The sequence below is a fragment of the Theropithecus gelada genome, chromosome 6, assembly GCF_003255815.1.
Source record: "Theropithecus gelada isolate Dixy chromosome 6, Tgel_1.0, whole genome shotgun sequence".
Taxonomy (NCBI): domain Eukaryota; kingdom Metazoa; phylum Chordata; class Mammalia; order Primates; family Cercopithecidae; genus Theropithecus; species Theropithecus gelada.
In genome coordinates, this window is record NC_037673.1 from 177420053 (window position 1) to 177435342 (window position 15290).

A 15290-nucleotide genomic window follows, 5' to 3' on the forward strand; every position below is an offset into this window, starting at 1 on the left:
CCTGCTTGCCAACACCTCTGTCTACATAAGCTGTGCGGGACAGAATTAGGTCCGAGTCTGGTATTCTGTTCATCCAACCTGGTAGCCAGGTAGCGAGGGAAGAAGCCTGTGGCCCTTGTCTAAATACGAGGTGATTAATATTTAACAACAAATCAACAATAGGGTATGATCAAACTGACTTGGGTCTCTTTGCAACACCTGAACCTTATGCACATGCTCATAAATGCCCTCTCCAAAATACACACACACACACACACCCCACCCAGGAAAGGTGAGATACAAATGCACACTCCTTCCGTATATAAACATGCATGCTCATTCACTCTGGCAGAAACCCTGGCTCACACTTGTGCTCCTGTGCTCGGATCCAGGGAGTAGAAAATGAGCCAAGCCAACTCTAAAGACAGCTCACAGTCTTCATTTTCATCCCCTCACTCCCTTCCCAGGGCAGTGCTGAGCAGGGAGCAGCCCACTGCCACCCTTCCAGAAGCCCAGCTATCCAGAAGCTGGAGAACAAGTAGACAAGGGGCTGAGGCTGGCCAGGGGAATGCCCTTCAGGGCATGGGCTGAGAAGGCCTTGGCACCAGGGTGCTCTGTGGTTGGCATTTTCCCCAGTCTGTCAGGATCATGTTTGTGCTCTGTGCGTTTAGAGCTGGCTGCATCTTTAAAATTGTAAGTGCCAACTTGTGTTTTATGTTTCAAAGTTCCAGAAGCAAAAACAAAACAAAAAAAGTTTGGGTACAGCAGCTCACACCTGTAATCCCAGCCCTTAGGGAGATGGAGACTAGAGGATCACTTGAGGCCAGGAGTTCAAGACCAGCCTGGGCAACATAGCAAGACCCAGTCTCTTAAAAAAAAAAAAATTAAAAAGAATAAAGTTCCAGAAGCTTTGCTGTCCTTATCCAAGCAGAGTTTGTACTTTGGCACTGGAAAGTGGGGGAGTCAGGTGTTTTTGGGAGCACATTTGGGTTGTTGCTTTGGTCAGGAAGCACCCATCACTCTGTATCCTCCGGCTAAGGAGTGCTGGAGAGCTGTGATGCCCATTGTCCCGGGCTTCTCCCTCAAAGACGCGCCAAGGGTCTCCTTCCAGGTTTGGCCGGGACTGTCCTCTGAGCTGGGAGCACAGGGCTCCTCCCTGAGTAGCTGACCTGTCAGGCCAGCTGGATCCAGAGGTCTCACAACCTCTCAAGGCAGAGCTGGAAGCTGTCCAGAAGGCAGCAGCCATGATAAGGAACCTGGTTGACCTGGGCCCAGACCTGTCCCCTGGCAACAGAGAACAGCAGGACTGGCTTTGACATTGTTTTAGGGAGCCAGAGCCCTTCCCAGTCAGGGCAGAAGCCCTGTGGAGAGCTGGGCTCCTGACCTCACCAGCCTCCACCTCCTGAAGGCTCTGGCCAAATCCACGTGTGACCTCAGGAAGGGAACACCCCCCGGAGGCCAAGGCCCCTGTCCCTGCTCAGTTGGCCACAGCCTCACGCTCCTGCCTCGGGGTTGTGTCTCTAGCAGCCTCTCTTGGGCAGCCAGGGTCAGTCAGGAGCACGGAGGGCAGACCCAAGACGGACTAGGCAGCTCTGGGGAGGTGACATCCCTTCCCACCGGCAGCCCAGAGACAGGAGCTCCCCAGCAGTGTCCCTCAAGGCCAGATTCGCAAGTAGGTGCCGGTGGAGCAAACAGAGAAAAGCGGGAACACGCGCTCCTGGAAGTTGACGCGGAAGGTGTAGAGGTGGCGCATGTCCTCCACGGCGTAGAAGGACACGGCTCCCACCTCGAGGTCCAGGGCCACCCGCACGCGCGACAGGTGCCCGCAGCTGAGGGGCGAACGCTCGGGGCTGGTCACGGCCCAGTACTGGCCGCCGTTGAGCTGCAGGGCCCAGACGCCCTCCTCGGGGGTGAAGGGCGTTAGGCCCTTTCGGCGCACGCTCTCGCGGGCCACGCCAAAGGCCCAGCCGTCCTTAGAGCCCACCTCCACCTCCCAGTGATGCCGGCCCGAGGAGAAGCCGCAGGACGCCAGGACGCGGGTGTTGGTGTCGAAGCGGCGGGGGTGGTTGGGCAGCTCCTGGGCCCGCTCGCCGAGGCGCACGCTCTTAAGATCCAGAGAGAGGATGAGGCGCGGGTTGGCTGTGTCGGGATCCAAGGTGAGCTCCACTGCAGACAGAGACAGGGCGACATGTCCCCACGCAGGCAGGCCCCTGGCATACTCTTTGCAGGGCCGCGCCCGACCTTGCTTTGCAACCTGCCTGACTTTCCCTCTGGAATCCATCCAGCACCCAGCGCCAAGGCCCAACCAACCCCCATGCTCTGCATCCCAGATATTTTGCTTCCCCGCTCCCCGACCACTCAACAAGTACTTACTGAAATCAAACAAATGCAATAGGTGGGCCTGATCTGAACCCCAATTCAAACAGATGGGGATATTTGAATGCTAGACATTGGAAAGAATCATTAATCTGTCCAGGTGTGATGACTGCTTTGTGGTTATGTTTTACAAAGTCTGTTTCTTTAGAGATAATACACTGAGGTATTTATGTCAATAATATGTTGACTCTGATGCTTTAAAATAATACAGTAGGCCGGGTGCAGTGGCTCACGTCAGTAATCCCAGCACTTTGGGAGGCCAAGGCAGACAGATCACCAGTTCAGGAAATCGAGACCATCCTGGCTAACACCGTGAAACCCCGTGTCTACTTAAAAAAAAAAAAAAAATTAGCCAGGCGTAGTGGTGGGTGCCTGTAGTTCCAGCTACTCGGGAGGCCAAGGCAGGAGAATGGCCTGGGCCGGGGAGGTGGAGCTTGCAGTGAGCCAGATCTCACCACTGCACTCCAGCCTGGGCAACAGAGCGAGACTCCGTCTCAAAATATAAATAAATAAATAAATAAATAAATATAATACGATAGGGCCGGGTGCCTTGACTCACGCTTGTAATCCCAGCATTTTGGGAGGCCGAGGCTGATGGATCACATGAGGTCAGGAGTTTGGGACCAGCTTGGCCAACATGGCAGAAAACTTGTTTTGTATTTTCTCTACTAAAAATACAAAAATTTGCCCAGTGTGGTGTCCTGTGCCTGTAATTCCAGCTGTTTGGAAGGCTGAGGCATGAGAATCGCTTGAACCCAGGAGGCAGAGGTTGCAGTGAGCGGCGATCAGGCCACTGTACTCCAGGATCTTACTCCAGAGCAAGACCCTGTCTCAGAAAATGAAATAATCCCATAAGAAGTGGATAGCAGTGTCTATGAAAACTGTGGCCACTAATTGATCACTGCTGAAGGTGAGAGATGGGTATGTCACCTTCTTTACACTCTTCTCTCTACTTTTGAGTATGTTAGAAATTTTTCATAATAGAAAGTTAAGGCCAGGTATAGAGGCCCATGCTTGTAATCCTGGCACTTTGGGAAGCAGAGGTGGGAAGATAGCTTGAGCCCAGGTGTTGAAGACCAGCCTGGGCAATACAGTGAGATACCTGTCTCCACAAATCATAGAACATTTAGCCAGGCATGGTGCTGTGCTCCTGTAGTGCCTGCTACTTGAGGACGCTGAGGACAGAGGATCGCTTGAGCTTGGCCAGTCGAGGCTGCAGTTCCACTGCACTCCACCCTGGGCAACAAAGCGATACCTTGTCTCCAAAAAAAAAAAAACTTAAAATATGTACGTTTACTGTGAGCACTGCTATGTTCCAGGCCCTGGGGATACCACAGAGTATCAGATAGTCTTGCCTGCCTGCAGCTTCCTTCCCACAGCGGGAGGATTAAGGATAGATTGTAAACATAGAAGACGAGAGGAACCAGAAGAGCAGGCTGTAACTTCAACCAGAGTGGCCAGGGAAGACCCTCACTGCAAAGGGGCATTGAGCAGACAGATAAAAAGAAGGCAAAGAAGTGGGCCACGCGACTGGCTGGGGAAAGCATGTTCCAGGTAGGGGGCTGGGGTGGGGGAGCCTGGCAGTGCAAAGGGCCTGGGATGGGTGTGTGCTTGGTACACTGAAGGAACAGCAAGGAGGATGTGTAGCTGCATGGAGTAGAAGGGGTGTGCAGTGAGGCCAGATCCCTTGGGCCCTTGAGACCACCATGAGGACTCTGACCTTTAACAGGTCAGAGGGGCTGTGGCAGGGCTCTGAGCAGAGGAAGGTCTGGTCTCATTCAGGTGGTTTAGGTGGCACCCAGGCACACTCTGATTTAGCTCGGACATCAGCATCAGGAATATGTGCCCTCCCCTCCCCTCCCTCCCCTCCCTCCCCTTGGTGTTGGATCCCACACACTCTAGAGCTCTGCAAGAGTAAAAACAATATTCCTTCCAGTCTTTAGCTTCCCCTTGCTTTCCTGGTCCCCTGTATGCACCCCATCACCAGGAGAGGTTTCCGTCCGTCTTGGAGTGGGGACTGGGGAGAGATTCACCCAGGTGGCCGAGAAGCCTTTCCCAGTCTGAGTATCTCCAGGTACAGGGCATTCCTGCTCCTAACCGACCTGCAGCGTTTGGGCCAACAGGCCCCACTGCCATCTGAGGGTGTCGGAGCTCCCAGGATGGGGAGGGGGTGGCATGAGGGAGGGGACAGAGGAACAGGGTTGCCGAGGTGGGTGGGTGGAAAGCACCGACCATATGCAAAACCCTGAGATGGTCACCAGCAGGGAGTAGGTTCTCCATGTGGCCATCACAGCACCATCCCTACCTTTCTCCTCTTTCTCCAGCTCTCCCCGAAGGTCCTCTGAGGAGGAGAAACAAAGCAAGGCATGCATGAGCGATATGGGAGATTACATGGCAAGGTCACCAGCTCTTTATAGCCCAGCTGACTCATTCATTCCCCAGAGACTCCTAAGGCCAAGCATGGGGAGCCGGGGGCAGGGGGCCTATACCCAAGCATTCTAGTTCTACCTGAGTGGCTCTGAGCTCAGCTCCCCTGCATATCCCTCTTCCTACCCCCAGTCCCCCAGCAGGACCCCTCTACCCCATCTGACCCCATGAGAAGCTGCATGCCCTGCAGGGACCTGACTAGATTTGCCACCACAGCCCCTACACCAATCTGGCCATGGCACAGCCAGCTCCTATTTTCACACACAGCTTCTGGAAAGCACACCCAGGGACCCCTGAGCTACCAGGAACCCTCCACCACCACCGCACTACGTGGCCCAGCTCAGCGCCCAGGCCCCTACCTTTGAACTTCTTCAGCATCCCTTTTAAGACAAAGGTCTTGAGAGAAACATTCCAGACTTTATTCTTCATCTCAGAAGAGACTGTGGTTGGCTTGGGGCCAGGCACATTGCTACACCTGCAGGACAAGGGCTCTGAGAAGGGCCTGTCTGCACAGTTTTACTCCCACAGGCTGTGACAATTAGGATGGCGAGGTCGTCTTGGCAGAAAGACGTAGAAAAGGGAGAGCCGGGCCGGGCGCGGTGGCTCAAGCCTGTAATCCCAGCACTTTGGGAGGCCGAGACGGGCGGATCACGAGGTCAGGAGATCGAGACTAGCCTGGCTAACACGGTGAAACCCCGTCTCTACTAAAAAAAATACAAAAAATTAGCCGGGCGAGGTGGCGGGCGCCTGTAGTCCCAGCTACTCGGGAGGCTGAGGCAGGAGAATGGCGTAGACCTGGGAGGCGGAGCATGCAGTGAGCTGAGATCCGGCCACTGCACCCCAGCCTGGGCGACAGAGCGAGACTCCGTCTCAAAAAAAAAAAAAAAAAAAAAAAAAGAAAAGGCAGAGCCGGACCTCATGCAGGAAAACCCATGGCCAGGCAGGTGGGCATTCGTCTCAGAAGGTCCCCGGCAAGCAAGTCGGGGGATCAGGAGGTGACAGGTCAGGGGACAGGAAATAAAGAGAAGGCTCAGTGAAAAGAGAAGAGGCAACTTAGAGAGGCTCCAGGAGCTGTGAGGTCACTCACCTGCTCAGCGTGCTTTTGAATTCCTGGAAGGAAAGATAGAGGAAACCAAATCAGCATCAGGTAACCTCCATTCACCTCTGAGGAACAAAGCTTGCCCCTTGCTGTGCCTCCAAGATGTAAGCGGTAAGCAGGTGTGCCATGCCTCACTGCCTGCATGGACTTAGGTGACAGCAGCTTGCAGTGGCTGCTGGCTGCGGGGTGTCTCATCCACACAGTGGACCTCTTACCCTTTGCCACAGCTCTTCGCATGCTTTCTTTACATCTTTGCTGCTTTCTTTATTACAGAATCATCACTGGAGCTATCCCATGGGACCCAGTGCTGCCTGTGTCCTGGAAACCACCTGAGGGAGGTCACAACCCTTATGCACCTCCTGCTCACTCAGCCCAGTAGTGACTGTTACTAACCCATCTGTGGATTGTGAAGTTTATCTAGTGGTTTATAACTTTTTTTTTTTTAGTGAAATAGAATAGAAAACATCAAAGTGCATACGTGTAGCAAAGGTGAGTATTATCTTCTGAGACTTTTGTCTCAAGCATGCGATTCTGAAATACGATATATATTATTGTGGCTCATAGTCAAGAAAGTGTTATCACATCCCTCTAGACCTCCAACCCCAGGAAAATCAGGGCACTTCCCTCTAGTCCCCTTCAGCTCCAGATCGTGTGATTCTCCTGAACCCCCAGGACTGATACTGTCCTCTAGCTGCCGGTCCTGATGCTTTCGGACAAATGACTTGAGCCTCTGGCTAAGCCAGACTTACCTGGAGAAAGTCAAGGTCAGGCTTTTGAGCTGTCTCCTGGATCTGGCTGCTGAGCTTGGACAGCTGGGTGATCTCAGCACCGAGCTGGGCCAGATTCTCATTCTGCTTCTGTGCCACCTCCCGGGACAGTTCCTCCAGGCGGCTTAGCAGCCGGCCCTCCTGCTCCACTAGGAAGGCCCTCAGCGCCTGGAACTCTGCCCCCACCTTCTCCTGCTCCGCTGCCATCTGCTTCTGTCCCAGGAGGAGAATTGGAGAGGTAGGGGACTTGAGCATGGAGACATAACATTTGGCCAGTGGCCTGAGTCATCCCATAGGGCAAGGCTTCATCCCTGTCACTGTTGGGGGATCAGAGACACACCCACCTATGCAGGCAGTGCATGCTCTATTTTCAATGTCCCAGCTCCGAACAAGCTGTAGTCTCAACACATGCTGTTTTCTCCCTTGCCACAGATGTGCCCACGCGTGTCTGTGGACCTGTGCTCCACCACTTAAACCAAGGCAGCATCATACTCCCCCCAGAACTACACCAAGTGGCAGTTTCCTCACTTGAAAAGCAGAAGGGATAAATTAGTGCCTCCTGGGGCAACCATAGGATTAAACTGAGATTGCCTTTTCCTCCTTAAGCACGTTAATTTCATCACCCTCAAACTTTTACTCTTCACTTTGTTTTTAAAGGCCATCTTCCCTGTTCAGCAGTTATAATGGTAACACATGCTCAAAATACAAAACTTGGGAGATGTAGGAAAGTAGAAAGAAGGAAGAAAAGTCCGATGCCAGTGACCAGAGGTAGCAGCTCACCCCCAAGGAACTAAGTGAGAATATGCTGTGTGCAAGCTTGATACTCTATTCTTTCCGTTAACAGCATACACGGGATTTTTTACTCGAGTTTTCAGATGCAGACTCATGCCCTGATCTCTTAATTTTTTATAGGAACACACGTGTGGTGCTCAGTATGTCCCACCAGGAAGTTTCTCTTCCTTAAAACTCCTGGGCGGAGGAAGGGAGTCCCAGGAAGCTGGGAGACCTGGGTTCAGGTGTCGCACAATGCCCCCACCTTTCCTTCAGCTTCCAGGCAGGCTGCAGTAGCCCGGAGAGCGTTATAGGTATTAACTCCCTCAACCCTGACGGCAGCCCAGTGAGATGGGTGCACTTCCCCCCAAGTCTTACAGGTGAGGAGACAAAGGCAGACACATCACCGGGAAGTGGTAAGCCAGGCTTCTAGGCCAGGGAGCCAGAACCTAGAATCTGAGCTTCTGGCAGCTACGTCATATTGCCTCACGAGGAAATAACATAAGTGAAACAGTATTTGCCAAAACACTCTACACCAGGGTTTCCCAACCTTAACACAGGTGACATTCTGGGCCAGATACTCCTTGGTTGTGGGGGGGCTGTCCTGCGCCTCATAGGCTGTTTAGCAGCCCCTCTGGCCTCTACCACTAAATGCCAATAGCATCCCTATCCCATTGTTGACAACCAGAAATATAATATCTCCAGACTTTGCCAGATGTCCCCTAGGGTAGGAGTATTTTCAAATAAGAGTATTCCTGCTTCCTTTTATGTTGCAGCAATACTTGGACTCTACCTCTGATGTTTCATTAAGCAGGGTATTTAAATGATACGAGCATCGTAAATCACAGAAGTATTTTCTCACTGTAAAGAAGAGGTGGAGCTCACACCTGTAATCTCAGCACTTTGGGAGGCTGAGGGGGGCGAAGTTAGGGGAGGAGGTTGCTTGAGCCCATGAGTTCCAGACCAGCCTGGGCAACATAGGAGACTACCCCCAACCTCAGCTCTACAAAAAATAAATTAAAAATTAGCCAGGTGGAGTGGTGCACACCTGTAGTCCCAGCTACTCAGGAGGCTGAAGTGGGGGGGTCGCTTGAACTACTCCAGCCTTAGTGACAAAGCGAGACTCTATATAAAAGCAAAACAAAACAACAACAAAAATGAATGTGGGGGTGATGGATGGATGTTGGGAGCGGACACAGGTGGAAGGTGTTAAGCGAGGCCTGGGGACTCCGGTCAGAGACCGTGAAGCTGCCACCGGTGCCTGGGAAGGCCCTCTGGTGCCTGGATGTCAAGCAGTGGCGGAAGAGCTGCCCTGGAAGTTGTTTCTCCAGCGGAGGAGGGACGAAGGTCTGGAGGGCGAGCTCTTCATCATGGAGGGAAGTGAGTGATTGGGTGGGAAGGTCTGGGATGCACGCTGGATGCAGGCACCACAGATATAGTTGAGGGTCTGGAAAGGACCCTAGGGTGTCTGAACTCCAGGCTCCTCCTTCACCCCTCCTGACATTGAGGATGGGAGGGTCCTCTAGTTCACCTTCCTCCAATTTCCTCCTTTGACAGGCCCTAGTAGATCCTTTCATTCTTTTTTTTTTTTTTTTTTTTTTTTGATGGATTTTCACTCTTGTTGCCCAGGCTGGAGTGCAGTGGCGTGATCTTGGCTCACTGCAACCTCTACCTCCCAGGTTCAAGCTATTCTTCTGCCTCACCCTCCCGAGTAGCTGAGATTACAGGCAATGCGCCACCACACCCGGCTAATTTTGTATTTTTAGTGGCGATGGGGGTTTCTCCATGTTGGTCAGGCTGGTCTGGAACTCCCAACCTCAGGTGATCCGCCCGCCTGGGCCTCCCAAAGTGCTGGGATTACAGGCGGTGAGCCGTGGCACTCAGCCAATCCTTTATTTCTTTCAACACTTATTTACTGAGCTAGGAACTGAATTTGCAAGGTAGAAAATGACCGATGGTGATTCATGTTTGCTTATCTTAACCAAAATTAGTCCCCATTTCACTTTCCTGTTCTACTCTAAAGAAGATAAAATATCATTCCAACTTGGGGTAGAGGCAGGTGCCAGTATGCAAGACCCTGGGCTGTGCAGCAGGGGCTACTGTAAACTCAAGACCCCAAACTGCATCACCGTGCCAGAGCCATGAAGCAGCTGACACCCTCCAGCCCCTTCTCCCTTAGCCTCAATTTCAAATAAAAAAACTCTGAAAATGAAAATTTTTTCACTACTCTTTTGTTGATAAAACATCCCATGAGGCTCTTTATCGTATTAATAGTCCCATTTATTGAATATTCATGTTTCTCTGCAGAAATATTAATGTGTTCAATTACAAGATGCTTCCACAGGCCCTAACTGGTATGGTATGTAATATCAGAGTGACTGTATTCCTGATTCGCTGGGACAGTTCCAGTTTAAGCCAGTTGTTTTGCAATAATTATTTTAGCACACCTTTTCACTTTAAAAAGCTCTGGTTTGTACAGTAATTATATGGTCACCCTATGTAACATGCACTCTTTTATCTTTCTGAAATCTATTCTGCGGTCCCATAGCACACACTCCAACACCACACACACTGAGCCCTGGTGCTGCGTAGGCCTCTATCATCTCCCACGGGGTGCTGGGGGGTGCCTGGCTCACCAGGAGCTCCTTGCTCTCCTTCTCTTCCGTGGACCGGGACACCTCATAGTCCTCCAGTTCCTTCTTCAAGACCCTCAGCCTGGACTCCAAGAGCTCCTGTAGGTGAAGGGAAACAATGTGAGGTGGGGGGGAGGGGATTCTGGGAACCCCCACCTCTGCCTTCCTGAAGCCAGCCAGGAGAAAGGGAAGGCCCCGCTCACTGAGGGGGAGGCCGGGTAGAAGTCTGTCTACAGGTTGCAGGTTACACTGCGAGGGGACTCTGAAGGTCTCGGGATCTTGCGTCCCCAAAAGCACCTGCTGGACCAGCCAGACTGAAACACAAGCCTCCAGCAGCCCTACCCCTAGTCGTCTCCTCTGCTCTCCGCCACAGGAAGCCCTGTGGGTGGGAGAGTTGGAGCAGGATAGGCGAGCAAGGAGAGACTGGGGACTGCCGCCGAGCCTCCCCGCCCCGCCCTCAACCCTGCACACACCCTGGCTGAGGCTCAGCGAGAAAATAGCAAAGAAAGGGCGCTCAGAATCGACAGCCTTGGCACAGTCAGACGGCTCTCGGTGCTGCTTAACCCAGGAGCCCCCTCCCTGGACCTCTTGGCGAGGTCCTCCCACTCAGTTCCACGAGGTGGGGACTTTGAGCAGAGCCCGCTTCAGGGAAAGAGATAAGAGTGGGGGCAGCGGCTGCCTGGCTGTGCCGGAGACGTCCCGCGGGCGCAGAGCTGCGGACACGCAGACCAGGCTAGAGGCTCTGAACAGACAGGAAAAACATCGCCAAGTCCGCGGGGGACGTCGCGCAGGCAGCCCAGTGTCTGGCCCAGAGGGAAACGCAGTGGGGGTGGGGTGGGGGTATTGGTGATGTTCGGGGTGACAGAGAACCGCGCTCAGCCGGGGGACCCGTGCTGGGCTTCCTGGAATAGGAGAAAGAAGGGAGGGCTCACCCGGGCCTCCTGATCGACAGTCTGTTCTCTGCACCGCGTGCGCGGGAGCGCGGGACCAGGGCAGGGGGTCCCGGGGACCCACAGGGGTGGGTGCGGGCTGCGCTCACCTTGGCGTCCTGCACCGCCTCGTCCAGCGGCAGCACGGCGTGCTCGCGGTGCTCGCGGGCGCGGTCGCACACCACGCAGATGGCGCGTCCGTCGTCCTGGCAGTAGAGCTTGAATGGTTCGCCATGCTGACCGCACCGGGCAGCCGCTGCCCGGGCCGAGGCCGCCTGGGACCCGTGCTCTCCCGGGGCGGCCGCGGGCAGGCTGAAGCGCCGCAGGAGCGTGGCCACGGCGGCCAGTTGCCGGTTGGGCCGCAGCTGACTGGGGCGCGCGGGCTCGCGGCACTGCGGGCAGGGCAGTGGAAAGGGCGGCGCACGGGTCACCGCCCCAACAACCCCCGTGCCCGGGCGCTCCCAGCAGCGCCCTATGCAGGCGCGGCAGAAGCTGTGGCCGCACTCGACGGACACCGGCTCACGAAAGAGCTCTAGGCAGATGGAGCACGTCGCCTCGCCCTGCAGCTCTGCCGCCAGCGCTAGAGCCTCGGCCCCGGTGCCGGGGCCGGTCCGCGGCCCCACAGCCGCCATGAGCGCTCTCTGCGCTCTCAGATCTGGTCGCGCCTGGGCGGCCGCTCGACCTCACAGGACGCGGGTCGGAGCCCGACGTCCGAGCTGGCCGCCGAGTGCCCACTGGGAGAGGAAGGGCGGGGCTGCCACTGGGCAGGCAGAGACTTGAGCCCAGGGCGCGCCCGGCTGGGAGCCGGGAGGGGAGGCGCACGTTGACTACGGGCCCGGAGGCACTGGGCCATTCAAGCGCGGGACAGCGCCCTGCGCCCCGGACCTGCGCTCCACCAGCCCCCGCCTTGGCCAGCGGCCTCTCCCCGTCGCCCCAGTCCCTCAGCCTCTCCAGGCCGCCCCAGCCTGACCCAGTCAGCCGCGAGAAACGGGCCGCGACAGGTGGGCGCACAAACCCTGCCGGGAGCCACTCCCGGTTTCCGACCGAGGCCGACCCAGCATCGCGGAGCAAGGGCCTGGCGCTCGGGTCACGGTGTCAGGTTCCCCTAGCGCAGGTTCGCCGCGGCCCTGAACTGAGCTAAATTTAGAGACTGGAACCTGGCCCTGTCCCGTCACCCTCAAGCATGGCCCTTGTATCCACTCCATTACCTTTTCTGCGACTGTCCTCTCCCTTCTTTACTCTTTACTTAATATTTGAACAGATAATACATTTATACTTTCCCATTTTATTCAGTATTATTTCACCCCCCCACACACAAACCTCAGCGCCCTCTTGTCCCCCAGCTGTCTCCACAGCCCCGCTGCAGAACTGCCTGTGTTACCCGCTGCCACACCCTCTCTCCCTGTTCACTCTGGAGGCCACTTGGATCAGGCTTTCGCCCGCACCCTCCTCAGAAACTGGCTTGCCAATGTCACCGGGAACTCCAGCAATTCTCACCCAAAGGCGAAGACCTCGCCTCACCTCCCTCCTCCCCGACTTCCCTTCTCAGGGCTGTGTCCCCGACCCTTCCTGCTGTTCCTGAACTCCGTGGCCTCTGCGCTGGCTGTTCCCCTTGCGTGGACCTCTTTTCTCCCACCACCTGCATGCTCCTTCCCACCTCATTCAGGTCTTGCTTCAAACGTCTCTGCCCACGAAGCCCGCCCCGAACGCGCGCGCTGTGTAAAGTCGTCTCTCAGCGCGCTCCGCTCTGTGCCCGCTCTCTATCTCCTCTGGCATGTCAGCTTTAAGACGGACTGTACCAGGTTTGCTCACGGCTGAATCCTGCTTTTAGAGCAGTTCTTGGCAAGCTCAGTAAAGTTTCCTCGGATTAAACGTGGTTCAGAATTCGAAAGATGAGCCGCAGTTCACGGTGAAAAGTAGGCCCGTCGCCCGTGTCCCAGTTCTTTCTTCATCCCGAGCAATCCACTTTACAATTCTGGATTACATTAATCAAATATTCCGTATTTTATCGCCTCGACCCCCCGTTTTAAAAAACAAAACGTAGCATCCTGCACAATTTTCCCTTCTTTTCTTTTTCAGGTCACAGTTCAGTTTTGGCATCGTGCCTGATGATTTTCTCTCCTTTTTTCCACCTCTGCTCCCAGGTGCTTAGCCGGGCCTAATCCTCTCTCTTGGAATCTCTTGGTCAAGACCCGCTGGTCTGGAGTCAGCGGAGGACCCTGGAACAACTCTCGGCCCTGCGATCCCGGGTTTTTGCAGCAGCTGGGACCCAGCGCACACCAGTTGTCATCCGCTCCCGATGCCCTGAGCTAAGAGACGACTAGGGGCAATCTGGGAGAGCTGCAGAACGCGGACGGGGATGTAGCTCAGTGGTAGAGCGCTTGCTTTGCATGTATGAGGCCCCGGGTTCGATCCCCGGCATCTCCAGCATTGTTTTGCACATCCAATTTTTATTCTCGATTTTCCTTTCAAATTTTGAAATCCAGCGTGTTCGCAGAGCGCCAGGAAAAACCCAGAAGGTGGAGTCTGCGGGGTGGAGAAAGACCGCGGCGGCCCCTGCCCTCCTCTGGGCCCCATTAATTGTCTTTAAAAATCCACACGGTACTTTACCGGGTGCGGTGGCTCATTCCTGTAATCCCGGCACTTTAGGAGGCCGAGGCGGGTGAATCACGAGGTCAGCAGTTTGAGACCAGCCTGACCAACAAGGCGAAACCCCGTCTCTACGTAGCCGGGCGTGGTGGCAGGCGCCTGTAATCCCAGCTACTCAGGATCCTTTGGCAGGAGAATTGCTTGAATCCAGGAGGCGGAGGTTGCAGTGAGCCGAGATTGCGACACGGCACTGCAACCTGGGCGACAGAGCAGGACTCTGTAAAAAAAGAAAAAAAAAAAAAAAAATCCACACGGTGAGAGCTCCAGTGGGGTCAGGATGCACGTTTTTCCATCTCCTTGACGTGAGCTTCATCGCGGGTAGAAAATGGCTTGATCGCTGGTAGGGTAGAAGGGACAGGAAACGGACGTAAGTGGGAGGGACAGTCAGGCCGGAACGGCAGAGTTTGAATTCCCGGGAGCCGAGGCTCTTCAGCAGTTTTATCACACTCCAAATAAATCCAAGTTCAAACCCACGGTTGAATATGGTCCGAATGTAATCTAGAATGAAAAATTCTTTAGCAGAAGTCACCGCACGCCCGGCTAGCTCAGTCGGTAGAGCATGAGACTCTTAATCTCAGGGTCGTGGGTTCGAGCCCCACGTTGGGCGCAGTTGGTCGTTTTACTCCTAAATCTGCGATTACTGGCCATACCTGTAAAACATTATAAGCCGACCAACCCTTAGGAAAATAATCTGCTCTGAAGCCTTTCACTTCTGTGTGTGAAATACTCTTGTAGGCGCTGCACGTTCATTACCCATTATCTAGCAGTACAATTAGGGTTTCAAACTGTGGTAAAATACGCCCAACAAAATTTACCACTTTTTAACTGTACAGTTCTGTAGCATTAAATACGTTTAAATCGTTGTGCATCAATCTCCTTTTTCATGTTTCCCAGATGAAACTCTGAACCCATTCAACACTAACTCTCCATTCCCCTCTGCCCACAACCGCTGACAACCACCATTCTACTTTGTGTCTATGAATTTGACTCCTCTAAATACGTCATGTAAGATGAATCGTGCAATGTTTCTTTTTTTAATTGTCTTATTTCATTTAATGTCTTCAAGATTCATCCTTACTGTAGCATGTGTCAAAATTTCCTTCCTTTCAAAGCTGATTAGCATTCCCCTGCACGTATATACCACATGATCCATTCATCTGCCAATGTACACTTGCTTCCTTCCTCCTTTTGGCTACTGTGGATAATGCAGCTATGAACATGGGTGTACGAATATCCGTTTGAGTTCAGGTTTAGAGTACACATCACAAAGTGAAATTACAGGGTCATATGGCCTCTCTATGTTTTTAAGGAAGTGGCATACCATTTTCCACAGAGGCTACATGCACCACAAAATGAGCTTTAAAAAACATCTTTCGGCCGGGCGCGGTGGCTCAGGCCTGTAATCCCAGCACTTTGGGAGGCAGGAGTGACGGATCACGAGGTCAGCAGATCGAGACCATCCTGGTTAACACGGTGAAACCTCGTCTCTACCAAAAATACAAAAAAACTAGCCGGGCGAGGTGGCGGCGCCTGTGGTCCCAGCTACTCGGGAGGCTGAGGCAGGAGAATGGCGGGAACCCGGGAGGCGGAGCTTGCAGTGAGCCGAGATCGCGCCACTGCACTCCAGCCTGGGCGACAGAGCGAGACTCCGTCTCAAAAA

The 15290-nt window shown here is 54.0% G+C and overlaps 1 protein-coding gene and 2 non-coding genes across 6 annotated transcripts; 2 read left to right on the plus strand and 1 right to left on the minus strand.

Moving 5' to 3' along the window:
• Window positions 1–399: 399 nt before the first annotated feature.
• On the minus strand, window positions 400–11814 carry TRIM7 (tripartite motif containing 7). Of its 4 annotated transcripts, none has more exons than XM_025388239.1 (7): window positions 11092–11814; window positions 10056–10151; window positions 6631–6861; window positions 5870–5892; window positions 5142–5257; window positions 4661–4696; window positions 400–2145 (listed from the first exon to the last, which is right to left on the minus strand). In XM_025388239.1, the coding sequence occupies exons 1-7, from the start codon at window positions 11611–11613 to the stop codon at window positions 1634–1636; spliced, it is 1536 nt and encodes a 511-aa protein (XP_025244024.1). In that variant the 5' UTR covers window positions 11614–11814; the 3' UTR covers window positions 400–1633. The 4 variants fall into 4 exon arrangements, with proteins under 4 accessions (XP_025244024.1, XP_025244027.1, XP_025244025.1 ...); XM_025388242.1 differs by lacking the exon at window positions 11092–11814 and adding an exon at window positions 10526–10842; XM_025388240.1 differs by lacking the exon at window positions 11092–11814 and adding an exon at window positions 10526–10842 and having other exon boundaries at window positions 9992–10151.
• A 1522-nt stretch (window positions 11815–13336) lies between these two features.
• TRNAA-UGC lies at window positions 13337–13408 on the plus strand. The gene has a single exon. It is a non-coding gene; the product is annotated as a tRNA-Ala (tRNA).
• A 756-nt stretch (window positions 13409–14164) lies between these two features.
• Window positions 14165–14237, plus strand: TRNAK-CUU. Its single transcript has one exon. It is a non-coding gene; the product is annotated as a tRNA-Lys (tRNA).
• Window positions 14238–15290: the final 1053 nt, after the last annotated feature.

Bases quoted from the DNA above. Each gene is read 5' to 3' on its own strand.
- TRIM7 (XM_025388239.1), bottom strand. From the start codon at position 11,613: ATGGCGGCTGTGGGGCCGCGGACCGGCCCCGGCACCGGGGCCGAGGCT. The intron at 6,862-10,055 runs GTGAGCCAGGCA...CTCCTGGGACAG, and splicing joins AGGAGAGCAAGGAGCTCCTG to AAGCAGATGGCAGCGGAGCA. The intron at 5,258-5,869 runs GTGAGTGACCTC...CTTGTCCTGCAG, and splicing joins TTCAAAAGCACGCTGAGCAG to GTGTAGCAATGTGCCTGGCC.